We start from the raw sequence: 24,560 nt of genomic DNA on the forward strand, positions 1-24,560 counted from the left end.
TTTTGTTACTACGATGAAATTGTAAAGAAACAAGCAACAACTAAAGTTGTATCGCTGCTTCAAAAATCTTCACACCAACAACGTAATTCGCGAGGTTGGATTTGTTGTTGAAACGTGTAAACGGCATTTGAAAACCTAACCTTCACTGAACAGATCTAGTGGGTGGAGCATATAGGTTGCCAACGTGATGCTTGCGAGATACCAAAAACAAACACACAAAAATACTTCTAAAAGTTGCTGTCATGTTCTGAAGCCATGTAGCAGCAACTTTTGCTCGATCGTTCGCCTTATATTCGTTTTTGAGATGAGGCTATTTACTGCGTTGTAACTCTTGGGTACTTGGACTACAAGTCGTCCAAAAAGTGTGGGTCTCTAAAACGAAATGTGATAAATTGCTTTGAATTTCATTATCACGCTAAGGTACTGATGGATTGAAGAAGCAAAATTAAAACTGGTATCGACCATTAGCATGATAAGGGAAGCAATATTTAAAACTGAGCCATGAACTTGCAAGTGTTTCTACAGCAAATGACGTAAATAGTACAAACCGTTGCCGGAACGGTAGATTTTCTCTTTGCGCGACTCTATATGGTCGGTGTTAGGTCAGACCGGACCAAGTGACATTATGATCATTTCGAGAAAAACGAGTTTGAAGTTTGTTGCTCTGGGAATTTTGAAGTTTTCAATATTTTTGCGCAGTTTTGATGTTATAAGTTGGAGTAACTCTCTAACTGTATCATGCAATGTGACAATTGAAAAAAAGGAGTGCCGTGAGCTCAAAAAGGACAGGTTTGTAACTGATTTAATGTACTTGGTCCACTCTGATTGAATAAAAGAAGAATCATTAATGACTTGGTCCATTATGACTGAACGATTGAACAAATAATTTTAGTCCATTGATCGTCGACCAGTCAAATAGTTTTTAATCTACATGGTTAGCTTCTGCAACATTAACAATTATTGAAAATAGTTTGAATAAACTTTAAACTGTGTTTGTTTCAACAAATCAATGGTAGGAGCGGAATGTTTTAATGAAACAAAAATATGGTTAATTCACTCAATTAAGTTATTCGTAATCATCCACTTTCTCTGCAACTTTGGCTGAAATTGCCGTAGAATTGATAATGGACTGGATGGTTTCTTCGTATTTTGGTTCTGGAATTTCTGTCACGATTGGACGTTTGGATGTAGTGCTTCAAGGACAGCTTCATGAAAAGTTGGCACAGGTTCTCCATTATTGATTAGGAAATAATATTAAATAGATATTGTCAACATGCTTTACACACTTAAATGTCAATCGAGTCAGCTTTTTCTTGTATTAATATGAAAAGTCTTCTCCAAACAATCGCTTGTGTTGCCTTTAGCTTCGTAATTTCATTACGGGCATAAATCTAATTAGCTTGCATAAAACAGTAACAAACATACACTTACCACTTATTTCAAATTCCTGAGGAAAAACTCATTGGTAAAATCATCAAGTTTTAAGTCAATATTACTACTGTAACTTGAACTTCTTTCTGAAATTGTGGAATGTTGTGTCATCCACACAAATGACTAACGTTTCTCATTTACGTGTTCAATCAGAGTGGACCATGTACATTTTCCTCATTTACTGGTAAAGTATACTTTTTTGACTAACGGGCAAAGAAGCATTCCGATAAGTTGCCTGATAGTGTTGAAATTCATTTATGTTGACTTCAAACCGATGCTGTAAATTCCGATAATTTCAACTTTTTTCTGCTTGACACATGGTTCACTTTGTCTGCACACTATAAGGCATGATATCAGGTCATGTTAGTGACAGCAATAAACGGTCCAAATACATATTTAAAACCACGGCAGTTCGTTAAACTTTACAGATTCCGATGGGGGGTGAGTGAAAGAGTTCTCTGATACAAAGGAATCCGGAAAAACGCTTGAAAATTCTTCCGTTCGTTCGCTTTTTTCAATAGCTGACCGAAGGCAGTCTCCTTGAAAAAAAGTTAAAGGGTATGTGCTTGAGTGCACAAACGTAGGCTTGACGTGGGACTATTATGGGTGTAAAGATTTAATTCTGCCATAGCTATAGTATATAACACACACCAAACGTAAAAATACAATACACAACAATCCATGAACAAAAAAAAAAAAACACATACACATGTCATAAACCATAGCATACAAACTAATAGGAAAAATAATTACCTTGTCGCCTATAAATGTATTCTGTCGTAAATAAATTTATCTCGGATGAATGCATTTTTGCACACACATGGTATACACACACGTTTTACACAGACGCTATATACACACACACTACTCAAAAGCACACGTTCCTCAGACACACCCACGCTACTTACACACACACACACACACACACACACACATACACATACATACACAAACACACCCACACACCCACACACCACTTACATACACACGCCACTTACACACGCCGCTCACACATACACACACGTTACTCACGCACACGTTACTCACACACACATTCACACACACATTCACACACACACATTCACACACACACATTCACACACACACATTCACACACACATTTACACACACATTCACACACACACGCGCTACTCACACACAAACACACATACACACGCTATTCACACACGCACATACACACACGTTACTCACACACACATACACACTCGTTACTCACACACACATACACACGCTACTCACACACACACATACACACGCTACTCTTATACACGCTACTCAGACACACACCCTTGGTATAGAACTCACTATAACTACACAAATTCCTATCGGCAGCATCCAAACGGCTTCCAAGTCTTCCAATGGTCCCTTCCAACGGCTTCCAATGGTCGCCAGTCCCGATCACGTCCAGTTTCGGGCTGTATTCTAACAACGATATCTGAATTAGATTACCACTGGTGGGGTCCAACTCAGATCGAAGGGAAGCCGAACTGTTCGCTTTGACGGTCGACCAGGGAATGAACTTCTCTCAACACGGAAAGTCCTTTTATAGCGTCACTCAATGTGGGGAACTTGGGTGATTGGGGGAAGAACCAATCACGTGAAAGCATTTCTGCTTTCTTTCTTCGTTGCTCACGTTGGGTGATGAATGCGATGCCAATTGGCTGGCATTGCTAGCCAATGACTGAATGCGTGAAATCATTTCGTCTATGTTTTTGAAGTCTGCGTTAGGGAAATATACCAATCGTATGAAAAATGTATGTGGATATTCGACCTTCAAACTTTTACGCAATTTTCACGGAGTAATAAGAAAATGGTAACTAAAACTATCATGTTGTACAAATCTTGTATATTTTAGCTTTCCAACGGTATATTAACTGTTGAAATCGAAACAGTTGTTTAAGCGCTATTAGCATCTAAACTCTCCCATTCCGCCAACCAAAAACGTTACATGTTCAATCCAGTTTTCCCACAATGTACCTTAGTATAGTGAAGAAAGACGTAGTCCCACGTCAATAAACACTTGGTCCATTCTGACTGAACATTGTAATCGCTTTTCATTGGTCATGCAAACAAAAATCATGCTGTTATTTCTGCTGTTTTAGAGATAAATAAAATCTGATTGTTGTGTGATATAGCTTAAGAAAATCTTTATCCAATACTATCGTTAACTCGTTTTTTCCAATTTTGCGACTTGGTCCGGTCTGATTTAACACCGACCATATATACATAAACTCTGGATACAATGAATGCGATCTTGCAAAGCGAACGCACTTAGAATTCACTGACAAATCTCGGCAATTTGCTGCCGAGAATGGCACCAATCGGTTAAAAACGGCAGCTATTACATTTTTTCGTAAATCTCGATTTAATCAAACTGAAATGTTGACACAAAATATCCGAAATATCGGCAGTGTTGCTGAATTATGGGTTTTGTTGTTTTTTGGCTGAATTTTCACGAGATTGAACCGCAATGGCTCGGTAATATGCAGTACCGAGTCCCATTATTAAGTGTGCAAAAGTTTTATTGACAATAGAGCTAGTAGTTTGGAATTAATATTAACTGAGGCAACGCAGTCACAGTTTTCTGTAAAAAAACTCGCGTAAAAGCTGTTTTTTCAAAAATAAAGAAAATAAAAACTTTAGGCCAGTGGTACCGATTTTTCCCGGGAAAAGTACAAATGAAAAAGATTTTTGCAGCTCCCAGTACAGATGAAAATGTGGCAACACTGGTTGTGACGTAGTACAGGTGAGGACTAGTCAGCCTTTACACCAGAGAGACGCCGAGAAACTCACCGTTAAGGCAACTATCAATATCAAACTGGTGAGCTGTATAATTTTGCATTGCCGTTATCCGTTTTGATGTTGACAGTTGCCTTAACGGTGAGTGTCTCTGCGTCTCTCTGGTGTATAGGCTCCCTAGTGAGGACTTACTGAACACGCTTTTGAAATAAAGACGAGGAGGTTTGCTGTTTCCTAATTAGAGCTCAACTGAACATCGTCAAAATTCACGTTGGATGGAATGCGAGAAGATGATTTTCGTTTCTTTACAAAATCCCAGAAACGTGAGTGAATGTTTCTGTTTTATACTGTTCTGAATCCTGGATACATAAACGGAAACGTGAGTGAATGATTCTGTTTTATCCTGTTCTGAATCCTGGATACATAATTTACGTGAGTGGCCTGTAGAACCGTTTAATACAAGGATTCAACATCGTGAAGTTTTAGTCTGTCGCTGTCAGATTTCGTTAGGAAGGAACAGTGGCGTTCTTCTCTTAGTTTGTTTCGCAGATGACATTTACTGGCATTTCCATATCCTGAATTTTTAATCTAAATTTGTGTTATTAGTTCGAGTTTAATTAGTTCCCTACAGTTTCTTCTCAGATAGTTTATATGTGCAACCCGAGGTTCCTGAGCAACAATGTATTAAATAAAATTAATGCTAAAATGCATGCAGTTCTAAAAATATAGTCAACTGCAAAAATAACGTTTGCGGTAAAAAAATGGACAAATATTCCGATTTTTCATGGGTTTACCTTTAATCGCACTGACGAAACTATTGATGCATCATCAATCATAGTAACCTATGAGTTAGCAAAAAAATTAACAGCTCTATCAGTCAAACTCTAACTGTGATGGCGAAAAAAGTGAAGTTACTCCGTTCAGAAGTCTGCGCGTTCAAAGAACGGTACCCCGCCGCGTCAAAAACGGACACCGTGTGGCACTTTGTGGACGCCGGGTATACCCGTTCCGGCATCTACAACATCTTGACACTATTGGACAACGATCAGAGCGACAAGAAGCTCCAAAGGATGCTGAAGAGGAAGACCGAGAGAAAAGTGGCTAAATCGCTGCGTGCACTTGGCCGGGAGGTTGGTGCATGCGGTAAAACAGTGAAAAAGTATCTGGAAAACATGGACATACATATCAGGAAGCGGCAGTCCCGTCCACTGGTCTCGGAGCTGCAGGCAATGACGCAGCGACAGCGGTTGAATGAGATGGTCAAGTCGATTTTCCCGGCGAATCGCGACGTGGCACGAGACCTATCTCAGCCTGGATGGCAACGACTGGCATGGTACTTCGTGTTTCACTTATCCCACGAAGAAACCCTTACTAACACGCAGAGAATCCTGAGTAAGAATCCCCAGGATACCGATTAACACGGTGACGGAATCGTGAAAGGAATCGCAAACACGATCCGAAGGATTCCCTCTCACGATTCTTATTCAAGAATCCTAGAGCCATATACAGGGCATTCCTGTGGATTCTTTTTTCAGGAATCCTTTTCAAGGACGCTCACGAATCCAATGTGAGGAATCCTAGAGAATCTATGCGAATCGTATGTGTTCGTCCGGGAAGTGAGCTCGAAGATGAAATTTATTTCACACATCAAGTTCCCCAAGAAGGTGCTGCTGTGGCTGACAATCAGCGAGGAGGGGATGTCAACGCCGCTCTTCTTTCGCTCCGGGCTGGCCGTGAACGGGGAAATTTATAGTACGAAGTGCCTGCCAGAAGTTGTGTCATTCGAGAATTTCTGGGCAAACTTGAAGCGCGAGATCTATTCCAACAATTTTATCGCGAAAACGGAGGAGAAATTAATAAAAAAATGAAGGAAGAGCTTAAAAATATGCCTACACACATGTTTTCGTCCGCCATAGCGAATGTTCCGGTTAACTGCCGGAAGGACGCTCGCAAGGGCGTAGAATTTTTTTTTGCAAATAAGATAATATCATTACCATTAATGGGAAGTTTATCAAACTCAATTATCTGTCTTAGTTTTTTTATCACCATCTGAAAAAAGTCCATTTTTTACCGCAAACGTTACTTCTAAACCAAATACGTGCGCAAAGTTTCAAATCGGAGGCATTTGCGTTTGGTTGAGAGATTATTTGGCATATACAGGCTTCTATATTATTTTTGATTTGTTTAATTTAACTTTCAGACGAGAGCTAGGGCTGATAAAAATCATTTTATCCTACCGGAATTCTGTGAATTACAGCCAATCTTTTCTAATTTTCACTTCCAATGAACGCAGCGCCCTTTCAAACACACTAGAATTTCATTCTTGAAACGAGTTGTCGTACTTCGATGAAATAAAACACGCGCATCGTTCATGGTCACGAAATAAAATCTTCTGAAAATCCAACCAAATCATACTCATCGTTCCTTTGGTAAAGGGACGCTTGCTGTCGTTAATAAAATTTCTTTCGTGGCAGTATTTTTCTTATCCATCACATGTCGCGTAATGCCGCATGTCGTAATGCTAATGTACAGCACACAAACCGAGTTTACAACAATACATTTAACAGAATGAAATACAGAGATAAATTTCCAAAACATTTGAAACAGTGAATATCGAACGAACACGTTTCCACTGTACCTGACAGATGAGTTGGCTTTTATTATTTTACGAATGATGAGGTGGAAGAGATAATGAACATTCCATGAAAGCGATATACCTATTTCCTTGGATGGTAGAAAAAAGTACTGACGTTTCACTTTCATACAAAAGCGCTAAAATTTTCAGCATTGGTGAGAGTCAATCTAAAAAAAATGGCTTTTACAGTTCTTTGCATTACTCACTCATTACTTTTACTCATCTTAATTTCAATTCCATTTCCGAATACAAAGGTCAAACACATGTATTTATTTAAAAAATGAAAATGTTGCTAACAAGGTGAACAATTGACATTATATAAAAAATCATGTATAAAAATGTCGAAGGTTGTGTTCATATTTCTAGTTTGAATACTGTATGCTTCAATTGCAAGTGACCTATTTCAGGCAGCATTTTTTATCCACCTGCTTACAAAAGTAAAATTCATTTCATATGAATCATTGTTTCTCATAATCCAAAAGCATTTGTCCCATAACCCAAAAGTATTTCCTTTTTCTCCATATAAGAGAGCTTTGAAACTTTGATACATTTCGATTTACTGTCGAATCTCGGTAGTTTAATACCGAGAACGGCATCACTGAATGCTCGCCTCAAAAATATGACAGCTGTCACAATTTCTCGTAAATCTCAGTTCAATCTAACTGAAATTTCGTTTGAAAATATCCAAAATGTCAGTAGTTGCTAAGTCATGGTTTTTCATTATTTTTTTTTTGCTGAATTCTCAGAAAACTGAGAATAAATCACGATAGCTCATTTGTAAGTGTGAAGATTCCAGAGTCCGCTTTGATAAGCGGATGATCATGAGTTAACCTTCATTGAATCAGGAATCAGGTCGTTCGATATCTCGATTTCGACGAGAGTCGGTAAAGAAGAGCAGTAAGCGTTAGAAGGAAGGGTAGAAGTATAAAAATCTGTCACTTACCACAGTGACAAATAACACAAGCATTTATTTCCGTCAGAGTCGTGGAGATTCAGAGGTAACCTCGGTCTCCGACAACAACGGTTGATGAATTTCCTGCTCTACCCAAGCAACAATTGAAACATAATAAAAAAATAAATTGTGATCTTTTGTTGCACTAATGAATTTCCGAGGTTTTAAGAAACATTTTTTGTTACTACGATGAAATTGTAAAGAAACAAGCAACAACTAAAGTTGCATCGCTGCTTCAAAAATCTTCACACCAACAACGTAATTCGCGAGGTTGGATTTGTTGTTGAAACGTGTAAACGGCATTTGAAAACCTAACCTTCACTGAACAGATCTAGTGGGTGGAGCATATAGGTTGCCAACGTGATGCTTGCGAGATACAAAAAAACAAATACACAAAAATACTTCTAAAAGTTGCTGTCATGTTCTGAAGCCATGTAGCAGCAACTTTTGCTCGATCGTTCGCCTTATATTCGTTTTTGAGATGAGGTTATTTACTGCGTTGTAACTCTTGGGTACTTGGACTACAAGTCGTCCAAAAAGTGTGGGTCTCTAAAACGAAATGTGATAAATTGCTTTGAATTTCATTATCACGTTGAGGTACTGATGAATTGAAGAAGCAAAATTAAAACTGGTATCGACCATTAGCATGATAAGGGAAGCAATATTTAAAACTGAGCCATGCTCTTGCAAGTGTTTCTACAGCAAATGACGTAAATAGTACAAACGAGAAAAGTGAATAGAAATTGATAACTGGGGTTGAATCCTCAAATTTCTGGAAATAATCAAAGATAAATCGCTATACAGACTATCTCTTTGCCGTTTTAGAATCTCACCACAACGCCATGAAATTTCTATTGCGCCCTAGTTGCTGTTGCGAGGCATCTTCGTAGCTGAAATTTTACCATGCAGCATTTACCATGTTGTTATTAAATTCCATGCATTAGTTCATTCACATTGCGGTTTCATTCTTGAAACTTATGTTGAAACAACGAAAATGTTGCAATTAGCTCCACCTCCTGCGCTTTTTTTGTCATTGTATATGAAACTGAGATGTAACTGCAACTTAGTTTCGCATAAGAATTTGTTGCTGTGATGCACAAAGTTCCTAATCGAAACAAATTTTGCTGCTTGGGTAATACCCTAACCAAGTGTAAAGATGTAGCCGGCCTCGTTATCGATCCAAAATGGAAAACAAGCAGAAGCTACTGAATTGTTGTTCGGAAGATGGTAAATTAATTCCAAAGAACCGTTTACATGGTTCTTTCTACAATTTCAACTGAGATTCATTATGGAAGAACAACTACCAAATGTGTGGTCGTCAAGCTCAAGATAATCATTTTTTTTTCATAATAAAGTAAAGTGTAAAGCGGAGCAAAATGCGCCAATGTCGGAGCTCCGTAGCCGCAAGGTTACAGAGTACGCTTTGGAAAGTGGGTGATCGTGGGTTCGAATCTTAGTAGAATCAGGCCATTTGTTTGCTAAAAGACTTTAGCATGGGTTCATTCTCAGGCTCCCCATCAAGTACCCTTCCTTCAATCTGAATTCTACAGTACCTCTGTTGACTCTCCTTCTAACAAAAAAAGTCCCTATTATAACAAAACTGGCGTGAGTACCCGAAAAAAAATAACATCAAAAAAACCTTAAAAGTTGCTGTAATTGCACATAGTTACACCGTAATTTAACTACGTTTTTCATTGTAAATACATCAATTTTACATTAAATATCATTGTTCAGAACAATAAAACACATTGTTTTTGTCACTTTTACCATGTTATGTATCTTAACAGCATTTTTTCAGGCATTTTTCCCATACACTTAGAAGTCACTGACAATGTTTTTCATGGTAAAAATATTGTCGGTGGTAGATGCAACTACGAGAACCATGTTTTTTTGTTTACAATAAAAAAAATTGTCCGTTTACTGTTCTCACCGTCGTAAATTTTTTATCGGGTAACGTATGAAAGTTCTCTCCAGGGAATTGTAAATAGGCGATATTGTTAGGATGGACAAAGGCTCGGTATAGTAGAGTAGTAAGCTTGAAACGGAAAGGTAAAACTGGCACACAAGAACGGATATGAATGATAAGCTTACTTACTTACTTCAATAGTGATACTGCCAATAATATGAAGTGCGGAGTACAGAAAACACCTGGGCAATATCACAATAGATCTAATGTCTGGTCGCAATGATGAGTCCACACAAAAAAAAAAACGATTCGCGACTCGATTCTTTTTTGAACGACGTTTTAGCGCGAAAACTGATTTTTGTAGCATAAAAGGCTATTTCGCGACTTCTACGGTTTGGTTTCTAATCCGGTAGGGCCCTTTTTACGGAGATTTCAGAGTTGTGTTCATCTACGTTGCGATTTTTTGTGTCGAATGCTGGAAAATAGCAGTGAAATTAATGTTATATTTAAGGAAATATCAAGGACAATCAGGGAATTTGATTTTGAAAACTTTTTCGCCACCCTGATTTTGAATGATGTTATTTTTTGTTGAGTTTCTCAGCCAATTTACGCTTCAACCAATACTTCATTTAAGTGAACCGCACCGAACCATATATAAATCTAAATGTCTGTCATGTGAAATATGAACAATTCAAGTCCAATTAAATTGCCTCAACTTTTTCGTACAGACTTTTTGGAATGAAATTGAACACTTTAACATTGCATATTTTGTTCCAAAGTTTTTGTTTTACTAGCATATTCAAGGTAAGAGCCTATTCCACTTAGAAACAGGCCTCATGCAATCATTTGGCCAATATGATAGAATGATTTTTTATTTTTCAACAACATCTTATAAACGTGTCCATTTGTAGTCGTTCCTGTGCAATAAGGTATATTAAAAAGGAGTGGCAGATACGATTTCAATATGCGATCAGAGGTGGCGAGTAGAAAGTTGTGACGTCACAACAATCGTTTACGTTCGGCATTCAGTGCGGATATTCGACAAATTGTACTTTTTTCCAGTTTTTAACGTTCTACGTTTACCAAAAAAACGCGATTGCCATCGTGTTCAGTTAAACTTGGTGGTGTTTCGGTTTCGGGAGCCAAAAACTTTGGCATAAGCATACATGCTTCTCCCAAAAACCCCGATGATGAGAAACGCTGGCGTTTGTTCTGTCGGGTACCGGATCTTCCCGCAAACTTTTATGTTTGCTCACATTTCCGCGCGGAGGATTTTGAACATAGGTTCCAGGCCGATTCCCGGCGCATTTTAGCATCGGAAGGTAATGTATCAATCTGTCCAAAAGTAATTGTTCACGTTTCAGCCGTTCCAACAATTTTTACACTTCCACCGGTGAATCTTTCATCACGGAAGGTGCGAGCCAGATCCGCGCTGTAGCAGAGCTACCACACGAGGCAGAGGCACGAGGTAGACACTAGGCAACACGAGGCAAATGCACCAGCTGAAGAATGCGCTCCTTCGGTCGAGCAGGTCAAAGCACCGGCGAAAACCTTTTTTCGACTGGGGCCGGCGGTGGTTAGTTGGATGGAGCGAGTCAACCAGAGACTGAGCGCTCTACTTACGACGATATTCATCCACAGATCAATTGTCAAAAAAAAAAAAACTAAAAAACTCAAAGACCTACGATCCATCGTTGATCGCAAGAGGTTTGGAAATACGAAATATTCAGGCATAGGCATTTGAAGTAATTTACAAGAGAATACGTTATCGTTTTCGTCAGTCAATTTTAGAAGATTTCGTAATCTATGACAATATCTGGGAGACACATGTTGTTTCTGATATTATCATAGTACAAAAATATAATTTTTATTTTATTTTATTATATTTTAAACAAAATTCATACATGTTCCTGCGCCAAACTGTGTATAATTGGTTGTTGTGACGTCACGATCTCAGCACGCGAAAAATGTTGCTATCTAACACTTGCAATCAAGCTCATCTACCGCTCCTTCGTATATACCTCATTGGTTCCTGTGGCGGACTCTTTTTTCTCCATAACTGCAAATGTTTTTAAAACAAATTTGATCTTAGCTGGAAAAGTTGGAACCTCCAAAATTTGTTTTTAGTTCGGTTCGCTTTTCTCCTTTCCGAAGTTAGGTTCGGAATTTGGTAACATAAGTGGCCAATTATAAGGATATTGGTTAAGGTTTGTTTTTTGTTGCGGCAAAATTTAACCTCCGTTAAGTGACCGTTGTTCATGATATCGCGTTAATTTTTGCGATTCGTCTTCTGTAGTAGGGCTCTATATACAGGGTGTTAGGGAGCTCACTTAAAATCCTTTAAGGGGTGATAACGAATTTTCTGCTTTTTACTGTGTCACGTAGACGCGTCGTTTAATAAGGCCGCATCTTATGGCTTTTAAAATAAAATAGCAGCTGAACTAAAAGAATCTTCAATGTTTAATTCAGTTAACAACAAAACCCATGTTAGCTCGGTCATATTTTATGTGAGATGTGACAGCTGTCATTATTTATTTAACTGAGCACTCAGTGGTGCCGTTCTCAGCAATAAATTTTAGGTGTGTAGTTATTTATTTGGACCGGACATTAAGAAATCCGATGTCCGTAATATTCAGTATATTTTTCAGAAAAAAGCTGAAGTTTAAGTTGACAAAATTTTGATCATAACATATTTCAATGGTGATAGGATTTATCTTTGCTGTTATTATTTATAACCTTAATCACTCTAAATCATTCAAATAATATATAACTGATTTTTACTCCCATTTCAGAGACTGGAGCGCCGCACGATCAACGCTTCGCGATATGGTAAACTGCATTGTGGAGGAATTGCTTGAACCGGCCAAAAACAATCTGACGCCTCGCTCGGATTAAAGTGCAGGGTTGATTTCACAAGCAGTAAAAAAGTTCGTTGCATTCACACTCGTCGCTACATCACTTTCACAATACTATATATTTTGTGCTCTCTGTCCAAATTCTGCGAATAGCAAAATTCGCAGTTGTGCTGCTTTACGTTTATTCAATGAATCTATCAGTTACCAGCCGATGGTACAATATCTCTAGCGAAGTCAATACACACAGTGACAATTCTACTTGACCGACTATATTATCCCACAGCATGTATACCTAGTGCTAATCTACACGATTGATCTAACAGTAAGAGTTTCGAATATCGTACGCGTATACCCCAGCTAAATAGTAAGTTTTTTCTGTAAGCTAGAAAAAGGTAGGCGTTCAAATAGTTTTTTTGTCTAAGCTATATTTTCCCCTATGAACTACAATTCTAATAGTCCTGCTATAAGAATGAAAGCATCACGGTTGAAGTTCTGCTAGGCAACATCAGATCGTTCCAGTGAATTGTTCTTTGTCAGTAACTGTATTTTAAATCTTCTACCTTGGTTATGTTCAATTATGTTGCACACAGCGTTTTACTTCGTGCTGCGTTGTGTTGTAGGTTTATGATTTTTACGGCTAATAAGACAACGCGTCTTAAGCTACCATACATATGTTAGTGTAGTAGTATCGATGGATTGATATGACAAATAAAATGAAAAGTTATACGACTGATCGGATCCGGTTCAGTGGTGTGTCATCTTTCGTGTAGCAAAAATATCATAGGATATGTGGGCCAACTAGTTAGTTCAAATGTTGTATGGATTAACAAATGTTTGAAAAAGACTCAAAATAGCAATTCTGAAACGTACATTTTTTTAATTAAAGTTACTTTTGATTATTGTCGTTCTTTATATTCAAACCGCTCATTGTTTGTCATCCTATTCGAAATTTACGAGAGAGTATTTGTTTCTGATGGAAACATAAATGTGGCGTCTCCATTATTTTTGATGGCAATAGAGACTCCAGTAATCTGATCGAGTTAATTCGTGAAACATGACAGTTTTGAAGACAAAACATTTCAGTAGGTATGTATTTTGGGGCAGAGCATTAAGAACATTTGTTTTACAATTTTAAACAGAATACAATACAAAGAAAGGGTTAAAATGTGATCGTTTGCCAGCAAACGGTATAGATGTGTTAGGTATCAATGATAAAAAATTAATGTCTTCCACAAACTAAAGCTTATTTGTAATAAATAAAACTCCCATTTTAGGTTTCCGATTCCGCATACCGTAGCTTAATCTAATCACTAGCTTCGATATTTGTCGCACTTATGCCTTGCAGTGAGGAGGGTTCTTTAGTTGCCGCCCACACCGTCACAGTTTTTTTCAGCAAACTCACAACACTCGCTTCCGCCGGGACAGTTTGCGTTCTCCTTCAGATGCATCCAGTGCTCGCGGTTGCTGTCAATCGTCTCCAGGAAGCACTCTGTTTCGGGAAAGATTTTCACCAGAATTTCGAACGTTGGTCGAATCACGGTGGCTAGGAACTCGATCTGCAGAACTGGGATGCAGGCCTTCTTGCGATCCATCATCGTGTCAGGCCGAAGACCCATTTGTCGTTCCAAGTCACCTTCGGCGAAGAATTCTGCGTACACTAAATGCTGTAATGAAATCGGTAAGTTTAGTTCTTTATTATAAACACTCTAATTTTACCGCCACATGCTGCACCGTCCGCCACGATTTGACCTGATCGCTTAGATCACAGCAGGTGATCAAAAGTGATAGTAGAAGTCTTTGGTTAGCGCTTTCTGACAGGTTATCCGTCCGCAGTCTCTTCAGGTGAGTCATGATTCTAAAGTGGTTTGCCAAATCAGTAGCCAGAATGAGGTCTCTCAGATAGTCGATGCATTCTTTGAACTCCTCTGTCGATAGGCCATCGAGAATTTTACTGCTCGAGTCGTTCAGAATGTAGATCGCCTGGGACAGATGATGTCTTTCATTAACACTTCCCTCACTGCTGTACAACCGCGCCAAGGGACTACTGGACTGCGTCTGATACGTGTTGGTAGTGCCCCGATGGTCCAGATCGTGACAGAAGGCAGCAATGAGAAACGAAAAGCCCTGCATTTTGCTGGAGAATCAAATAAAATAACATTATTTATCATAGAATTTGATCAAATCCTTTCTAATGAAAATGTTTTATTTTGAATGTTAATGAATCACAACAATTATCTATCTTATAGTTGTTATAACTATTTTAACTTATAGTTGCGTGCGACCAAACCGAACCAAGCGCATTTTTTTAATTGAGTTTTTATCACCAGTGGATGTTAAAATTGATGATCTATCTTTCATAAAAAAAACGAAATCATTTGAACGGTTTATAATGGTATTTCTCTAATTTCTCTGCAGCAGTCTGCAGGAAACATACGGGGTGGTTAAACTTTAATCGCCGATTACTCGAAATAATGTGTTTGGTTGTTTTAGTTTTAAATATTATGCATTCAACACAAACATGAGGCTTGAACGCATCAATCCAATTCGCTAGGTACTCTTTCATCTGTATCACACCGACTTTGCGGCTTATACAGAGTCTGGAACATGACTTAAAATACAACTGAGTTGGTGCGAAGCGAAAATATATAAACTAGGTCTGTCCAAAATACGACGGGTCTTTGAATGTTACTGCAGTAGTCCTCTATTAATAATCTAGCCAAGCTTAAGTTAGATATAGACTGTTTTCCAAAATCAATTTCATTCATCGTTCAGATGTTGTTGACAAAACTAACGTTTTTGTCACGTCTAATTTTAGAACAAATTTCAATAGGATCTACTATAGTCTTATATCAATATTTGAAAATCACTGAAAGTCCCTGTCTACGGAGCCTTCCAGTCAGCGCTGTCATCGAAACAGCAACAAAATTCCTCAAGTGTTTTTGTAACAAATCCAATTCAAATAGAGGCACGAATCATCCAATCAGCACGGAGAGCGCGATATTCGCGTTGCCTTCCAGCGTAACGAGAAAATGTCGGCACTAGCGACAAAACCACTTACGTTATGATCCCCTTTTCAATCAGTCGCAAATTCATCATCAGTGCGTAGGCAAAGTGAGCGACCGAAAAAGCGTGCCACCAGTTGTGGTAGGGAGTATCCCGGTAGCCTTTCTGCACCATCAGGATGAATCGGGCCAGTTTGTCCTCGTGAATTTGGAATGCGGCCACGAAATTGAGATCACTAAACATCCGCATCGATAGTTTCACCGAAAGGGCAAAGTCTTTTACGTCACGGGGACAAAACTCATAGTGCGGAAAGTCCACCGTGTGCCGCTGTGATTCGTGTGTGTTTACTCCCTCCAGGACGTGCTGGATTTCGGTATCCGGTACCTGCGAATAAATGGAGAGGATGAAAAATTGATCCACTACAAAAACATTCGAATGCATAGAGAAAGCGCTGTGATACAAACCTTCATGTGATACAGCAACAGCTCCTGCGAGAGTTTGAACCGAGCTTCCGCTTTCTGCACCTGCTTATGTACGAGCGCATGCATGATGCTGATGCCGCAGTACACGGAAAACGCGGTGGCCACCTCTTCGTCACACCGATCGAAATGGAAACCGTTCAGCTGGAACGAGTTGAAAATTAATCTGCATATATGGATGTTTGTTCTGCGAAAAATGAACGTGCTGGCAGATTGCTCCGGGCGCACGGGTGCTGTTGTTTGTACAGATTTTGAAAGCTATTTCCACTTTTTTTTTAGAAAATATACACAGAAAACTGGCGACAAAAGTCACAGTACGGTAGCTCGCATGAGAAGCAACATTTTTCATAAGTTTACGTATTACTCAAATGTTTCTGAGCTTGGTGTTGATAAAGTGCATATACGTAAATCACAGCAACCCGGTTCTAAAGTGTACACACACTTCTCAGTGTGCAACGAACCAGATAAACATGAAGGTAACTCGAACGCTGTGTGCTGAAAGCACAAAATTGTTGCGGTGGGTAAATTGATGTTTGTGGAAATGCGCTTGTAAGTTTCTATTTGAATTTGCCATTTCCCACTCTGGTCGGTTGAATAAATTGACTGGAAGAATGTTGTTGAGGAAAATGGTTTTTCCTCGCTCCTTGAGTGCAACTACGGTAAGCTCCAGAAGACCATGAATTGAAAAATGTGAGGTGTTTGGTTTGCATTTAGGGGTTAACGTAATTTTGATATATTTGGTTTGATAGTAAGCATACAGATTGTACAAGTTCCTCTTTCGACGTGGTACCACGTCTTTGTTTTCTATACAGGGGTACATTCTGTGAAAGCGAAAATGAAACCATGTTGCGTTAGATTTCAAATGGTTTAAACTGGTTAATTACAAAACGGATTGATGCAATGAAACATCCACATGAGAGCAAGAAAGGCACAGACAATAAGAGGTGACTCCATCAACTAGTGTGATATCCCCTTTCTCTGTGAAAAATTAGATAAAACCTTCTCGTCCCAACAGGTTACTCCCGAAGGTAAAGCTTGTTTAACATATTTGTGACAATCTCCTTGTTCAATTAATTTAATGATTAGACTTTACTCAAAACTGATGTCTTGAAGGTGAACATAATTTAGTAACCTATACATTTTTCCCGAAACTCATTGAGAATTTTAAAATCTCGCTCCCGCATTTTTTTAAAAGCAAAATGATTTTGAATGAAAACTTGTTTGGACAAAATGCGATTGAATTACTTTTTTTTTAAACCGGAGGCAAATTGATACTTTCTTCAATCCAATAAAAAGTGGAAGAGGTTGTTTATAAGAAACGACCGCAAGGTTAACGTAGAATTACGACAGCCTGTCTTACGTCAATAATTTTTTGCAATAGCTTTGGCAATACACTCGATTAGGGTTAATCATTTTAATCGTGTGAAGCGATATATTTTTCCGTATATTTTTCGTATATTATTTTTGCTTTAATGGAATGTAATGGGATAACTGGAAAAATAGGTGTGACTAAATTATTTCTAGTTATACCATTCTACAACGTTCGAAAAAAAAATACATCTCATTCATTCTGGCTCAGAGCGATCATTTGATAAGCTCCACCTTTATTTTTAGTTTCAAAGTTTTTCCTTAGTTTCGTAGCACGGATGTACAAAAATGATTTCTTGTGGACATTATGTCGAGCCGGACCGATAGCATCCTCATGAAGGCAACAAAATAACATGTATTGTGTCGTGTTGCGCGGCTTGGAAGGAAAAAATGTTTCCTTCCCCGTGTCGCATGGAAGCAGATTGTTGCGTGTTTGATACTGCCGACGGTAGACATTAGTATGAAGGTGGAAATTCTGCTGTGATGTCAAGCAATAATCGTCTTCTTCAGATCCTTGTTAATGAAGTGTTATGAATTTTCTGAAACGGACGCAGCACCGTGAGCAGAACTTGCTGAACTTTTCTGTTTGAAATCGGATTTGTTTCGCATACATTGCTTGTGATGCACAGTATCAATGAATCGTAATCAGGCTTCTGAATACTCCTCTTCATTGAAATGTGTAGATGTAAAATATTGCTCTTAAACCAGTAGGCAGGAAACACGTGTTGCATATGCATGCAACTCATATTTTTGCTTGATTTGATACAGCTCTTAAGAAAAAAAAAATCAAAGGTAGCCATTTACACAACCACGCACTTTTATTATCGCAATGCAAAAAAGAGCACTGTGATTCATGGTGCACCGAAAAAACGATAACTTACACATCTTCGATTGAGTGAGCACAGATTTTAGCTGCTCAGTTCTCGACGGAGTAAAAATTTAAAATCTAATTGTGGTTCCGTACGAATCCTTTCTAGAATGAAATTTCTCTCGGGTGTTGTAGGATCTCGTTTGCTTTGCCTTAATAATGCAGCTGGCATAGCTTGGCTACTAGTAAAAATTGATATTATAGCGTTTCGCGTTGACGGTGTTAAAAGAGATTTTAAAGGCTGTTCGCATCTACGCGAACTTACATATGTAGTTATCAAAATGTGCGTGATGAGCAAAAATATTTCCTTCTTTCTTGTTCTCCTGCAAAAACTAAACAAATATCAGAAACGCCGTCAACGCGAATATTACAAAACCAGATTACATTGCATCATGGTTAGCACAGTAGCTGACAGAGCAAAAAAAGACACTACACAATTGTGAGCAGAGCCTATCCGTCCGATCGACACAAATTGTTATCAGATGTTACTCTGATCGGTTCTTTCTACCTCCGTTCAAAAAGAGCATTTATACAATTGCGAACGTAGGATTAACGCTGCGAAACAGCACAGTAGGACATTGCGCACCAAACAGTTTTCCCCAACGAACGATTGCGATGTTTTCATCAGCTAACTTGATCGCTCTGGCATATTATTTCATCAGGCGAAAATGATAAAAGAGTTGGTGTATTCGAAAGCCTGATCGTAATATACATCACACTGCTGCGCAATTGCAGCAACATCAAACCGCAATCAAAGTTGCAGTTTAGTAATAACCATTCATTATGCTCTTCCAAATACATTTAGTAGCCTTGAAAAAGGCTGGTTTGGTTGCTGCAGTTGCAAATTTCATTCAATTATCGCAAAAATGCTTCATGGTCCAGATAGCGCGCGATATCCGCTCTGACATAGATTTTTCGCACGTTGTGGAACGGGATAACTGGAAAAATTATTTCCAGTTATACCACTCTACAACGTTCGAAAAAAAGAGGATGGGCTACGCTGCTCACAGTTTGTCGGTATATAAGCGAAATTTGAGCGTGAAAGCGTATTATTTTATAGTCAACTGTGTACCTGCCAACAAATGTATCATCATTGAGATGGCACCAGAGGCAAGCGACAAAGGAGCCAGGAAATTTGTCACAACAGGTCAAACCTACTATAGGCAAACCTCGTTGTAAGGAGAAACATTTTCAGTTGCTTCTCGTTTGGCGGATTACAACAAACGTTCTACTATTATACTTGCCGCAAAGTTCAGACCGCCGTACGTTTGCTGCTCCAAGTAAATTGTGACTTTCCTCTTGTCAACCTATTGTTGCCTAATAAAGGCAACAAAATAACATGTATCGTGTGTGGCACGGCTTGAAGGAAGAAGATGTTCCCGTTCTCGTGTCGGATATAAGGGTCGCAATTATGCTGTGATGTCAAGCAATAACCGTCTTCTTCAAGACGTTACATCCTTGTAAATGAAGTGTTATGAATTTTCTAAAACGGACTCAGCACCGTGAGCAGAACTTGCTGAACTTTTCTGTTTGAAATCGGATTTGTTTCGCATACACTGGTTGTGATGCACAGTATCAATGAATCGTAATATACATCACACTGCTGCGCAATTGCAGCAACATCAAACTGCAATCAAAGTTGCAGTTTAGTAATACCATTCATTATGCTCTTCCAAATACATTTAGTAGCCTTGAAAAAGGCTGCTTTGGTTTCTGCAGTTGCAAATTTCATTCAATTATCGCAAAAATGCTTCATGGTCCAGAAGTTTGTTCAATTATCATCATTTCGGATAACCATTCGCCGATGATTCTAGCTCTCCCGTTTTCTTTAGAAGAATTGCCTGCCATTTCCAATAATTCTGTAGCTACCGAAAACTCCATAACAGCCGCCAGATAGTCAGGTGCTTAAGTATCAACGCGCCCAGCGCGATCAGCCAGGAATTGAAACCCAGCTTTTCTTTCTTCTTCACGATCAGCAACCAACGTCTGTGTGGTATCGGCACAATCACGGAATGAATTATACATAAAACACAAAGCGCGCATTTTTATTCAACTAGGTATTTTCTGTCGACCTTGTTAGGGAAAGGAGCATTGTGCGACCAATCAGAGGTCGACATTTGCGTTTCGACAAGGCTTGACAATTTTCAATAGTACAATCGTTCGAATAATCAGATTACAACTTTCTGCATTTGGACGGGTGCCGTTTTCCAATCGATTACTGCAAAAATGACGAAAATCGGTTGGAAACTGACTGAGCTTAAAACGGTTGAAAATGGACAATTTTTGTGACGCTCTCGATGTTTTTGGTTTTTGAAATTGGATCCCTGTAATGGAATTGGTCCCCTGTATATGTTGCCGTAAGACGTAATTCTACGTCAAAAAAAAAAAAAAAAAAAAACAATTGCTTTTTTCGTCGAGCGTGACTCAACTTCAAACATACGGGCTAATAATATTCGTAATATATCTAAAGTTTTTTTCGTTATGGTGAAGACTTTTGGTTGCATATACAAGATATTAGTGTGTTTTTACGCGTGGGAAGTGTCGCCGCAGAAAATCTGAAGGGAGTAATCCACATTCTACGTGGACAGATTTTTGATGTTGATAATCGCCCATATAAATTATAAATATTTTTTCATGGACCATGAACCTTTCACATCCTCTACCGACCTAAGCTGTCTGCATGGAACGTTAATGTCCCAAAATTCCTGTCAAAAATGATTCGAAACAAATTTTTTATCATGCCTGCTAGATACTTTCGAAAAAGACTCAAGAGCATTGTTATTTCCACCTGTGAATCGTAATGAACATCAGGGAAAATGCGTGAACTTTGAAATCTGTAAAGAACTTGGTGAGTTTGAAATCCCCGTAATTAGTTACTTCATAGGATGCTTTGAAGATGGCTTTCCATTGTCGTATCAATAGACTACAAGTTTGTAAACGGAAAATGCAAGAAAAAGTCTCGTTTGATGGTCCTGAAGGTAGCTAATTGAGTGTTCTTTGGCGTTTAAGGTTAATTAACAACATGAAAAATACGAAATGCAGATTAAGAAAAAATACAAATATGAACAGAAAATTGAAGGGAAAATAAAGGTGAATGTTGAAAAAAAAAAAGAAAATTGGTATAAACATTTTGAGTTTTTAAAACTTTGGAATGAAATTGTAGACCTTAAAGTAAAACTGGATTACGGTTTTTTTCTATACAATTTTGGGGTTAGGTTTTTTTATCCACTGGACGATTTTGAGCGTAAAAATCTTAGCTTTCACCTTATAGATAGCGCCTGAATGGTAACTCAATGCATGCGTCAGCATTGCAAACAATCGATCAATGTTTCACATACGTAATTTTAATGATTTTCGAGAAAATTATCTTGCAAAGTTTGGGCAGAATTCGAGCACGGAGTTTCACTTTGAAAAAAAGCCGTAACAAACATAGTAAAATTCATTTAAGCAAAGAAACAAAATAACAATAACACGGTGCTCCCACAGACCGTTATTAAAAAAAAATGCACCAAATAATTTGAGTACACCATTCGATTCGTTATGGCGTCCAGAATCTCTGGTCAAAATTTCAAAATCACCGTACGGTACATTTTTGAGTAATGCCCTATTGAAGGTCGTAACGTACAAAAAAATGATATAAAAACGACGAAATACTTATTGTAAAGCACGTTCTTCAAACACCATTTTATGAAATAACTTCCAAAATAGTTTCTACACATTCCACATTCCACATTCTAAACTCGAAAAATCGTGATCGTTCTAGATTTGAGTGTGAAAAATTGATTTTATGTACTTAATGTCTTCAGCAAAATTGTTTCATAGAACAAGGCCTTACTTTTGGCGTTTTTAGTTTTTCGATCAATCCACCTAATAGTTAGATAAATAAATATTTTTCTAAATTTCAATATACCAGATTGCTTCCTTCAGCAAAGTTGTGGAAAATTTTAAAAGAAAAACAATTGCTGAATACTGCGATGTCCTATCTGTACGTTGGACACGACAAAATAGAGTTTTTTGTAGAACACCCCTCTTTAACATCAGTTCATTGTGAATAATAATTGAATAGATTAAAAAAGGTCAACAATTTGATATAAAAATGCAACAACTAATGAATAGCTTACAAAAAAAAAATGTGTTGAATTATACTGATACACACAATTGGTAAATGGCCTAAAAAATATGCGAAGAATCAATCAAAAATTGGATTGAAAAAAGTGAATATTTTTGCATTGAAAAACTATAGCTTTTAATCCGTTCCTGTGAATTTTGATGGTGAAAATTGTGGAATTTCATTTTGATTTTTTTTTTCGCCACATTGAATAAAAACAATCAAGAACAGAACGGATCGTAAACCAAGCAAAATCTATGAATTATTGCTGTTGGTTATTGAAGTGAGGACCGTAGCATGTTCATTAGAGTGGCCATTTTTGTAACATCATGCGAATTCGATGAGCGCCGGGCGGAAAACGTTTCCTTTTTACTCCAAAAATAAGCCATGAAAATTTGAAGTTGATCCGAGTTCATTAAATGGACCCACAAAACGCTTATATTTAAAAAATAATAGATTCTCATAAGAACTGTTGTTTTAAACTCTTTTTGGAATTTTCGCCTTAGTTTCTTAAAATAGTTGCATATTTTGCGACGAAATACTCTCCAATTATAAAATCATATCGTTAGGGACATTCACATATTTCGTAACGCTAAATTATAGCAATTCTGAACACCTCCCACCCATAAATAACGCAATTTTGCATGGGGGCCTCGCGCAATGGAACTCTTCGTTGAATATCCCCTTCTACTTAGTACGTAATGAATGAATGACCTCTCATATTCGTTAGAGGTTTTGAAACTGCCATTCAGTGATTATATCCTCAATCGTACTTCATTGCTGCGACTGCGTGAAGTGAACCGCCACAATCGGATTGGTGAAGCAAAATTATTAAAATTATTAAGAACTTTTTGTATGGATTTAATGTTATTTTGAATATTATTATTATTATTATTTTCTATGAAACAGTTCAGCACTAGTGATCTGAATGCACTACGATGGCGAATTTTATCAAATACGGTCGGTAGATCTCCTGTTGATCGAATAGCAATTCTCAGAGTTTTGATGAAAGTGCAAAGTTCTTGGGTGCGCTCAAAATAGATTCAAGCTACGGCAAAAATATCGCCTAAAAAGTTCATAATACGCTAGTGGATCGAAATATTTCGGAAAAGTTCCGAAAATTAAAAAATATTACTTGTCCTCTTCATTTCTATGAACTTTTATGCAAAATATATTACATGGCAAGAGCATCGGACTTCAAACACTTGTCTTTAACCGTTTTACAAGAGCATCAAACGAAATCAACTCATTCACAGCCAATCAAGTCACTCACAGCTTCAATGATCCAAAAGTTCTGATCATTGACCATAAATTGCATTCAAGACATGTCCCTGTTGGTAGTCAAACTTCACATTCAAGTGTTTTTCGGATGTACGAGTGCTGGCTAATGTATTTATCAAGTTATGAATTTTCTACGTGATTCTTTCGCTTATGCCGAAATTGATAGTCGTCTCAGACGCTGTAACTGAAAAGATGAAGAATCGCTTGTGGTATTTAAGCTTGAATATAAACAAAAAATAATCAGGCAAATAAAAGCGAATGGTTTTGAGCCACCACTTCGTATTTTTAGAAGCACAGGACTCGGAAATAAATAATGCACTCCCTGTGAAAACGCTATTTTATGTTTGCTTCACCACAGCAAACATAAAACAGCCTTTTCACAGATGACGCATTACTTGTTACCGAGTCTTGTGCCTTTGAAAATTCAAAGTGGTGGCTCGAAGGCGGCCATTTTTGGTTTGAATACCGTTTGGCCTTAAATAGCTGATGTCGAATGTATGTTATTAATCCCATCTCCTTTTTATACAAAACCAATGCTTTCTTTTCGAATTTTGAACTTAATATTGATTTTTTCGACCGTGACCCAGCCGAATAGAAAAATAATGGGGAATAGCACACTTTATTCAAAAATCATTCGCTTTAAACGACGCCAGAGAACATGGTGTTAAATTCATGAAAAATTCTAACTGTGTTCCAACACATAATTAAGACGAACTTCAGTTTATATTGCATGTAGTTGGTTCATACCGTAAAATTACCCACCTCATTCAAAATCCGATCTTTTTAACAAACATCAAAAGTTTTAAAATATTTTAAACATAAATTAGGACAATAATATAACGGTTTTATAAAAATACAAGTGTATTTGAATACGTTTATCAAGAGATATATGTTTTGAAAAAAGAAAAAACTCC

General features: G+C 37.9%; 2 protein-coding genes across 8 annotated transcripts in view; one reads left to right on the forward strand and one right to left on the reverse strand.

The window, feature by feature from the left end:
• The window catches only part of LOC129731959 (phosphopentomutase), a 125,156-nt gene extending 111,879 nt beyond the window's left edge, over positions 1 to 13,277 (forward strand). For all 4 annotated transcript variants that reach the window (XM_055692373.1, XM_055692372.1, XM_055692371.1 and 1 more), the window contains one exon: positions 12,477 to 13,277. In XM_055692373.1, coding sequence (XP_055548348.1) covers positions 12,477 to 12,579 — 103 coding nt within the window. In that variant the 3' untranslated portion in view covers positions 12,580 to 13,277. The remainder of the gene's footprint in view (positions 1 to 12,476) is intronic.
• LOC129731958 (cGMP-dependent 3',5'-cyclic phosphodiesterase-like) overlaps positions 12,617 to 24,560 on the reverse strand; it is a 120,777-nt gene continuing 108,833 nt past the window's right edge. For all 4 annotated transcript variants that reach the window (XM_055692369.1, XM_055692366.1, XM_055692367.1 and 1 more), the window contains exons 10-13: positions 16,007 to 16,165; positions 15,598 to 15,926; positions 14,256 to 14,673; positions 12,617 to 14,203 (exon numbers count right to left, since the gene is read on the reverse strand). In XM_055692369.1, coding sequence (XP_055548344.1) covers positions 13,898 to 14,203; positions 14,256 to 14,673; positions 15,598 to 15,926; positions 16,007 to 16,165 — 1,212 coding nt within the window. In that variant the 3' untranslated portion in view covers positions 12,617 to 13,897. The remainder of the gene's footprint in view (positions 14,204 to 14,255; positions 14,674 to 15,597; positions 15,927 to 16,006; positions 16,166 to 24,560) is intronic.

Source organism: Wyeomyia smithii, chromosome 3, assembly GCF_029784165.1.
Source record: "Wyeomyia smithii strain HCP4-BCI-WySm-NY-G18 chromosome 3, ASM2978416v1, whole genome shotgun sequence".
Classification (NCBI taxonomy): Eukaryota; Metazoa; Arthropoda; class Insecta; order Diptera; family Culicidae; genus Wyeomyia; species Wyeomyia smithii.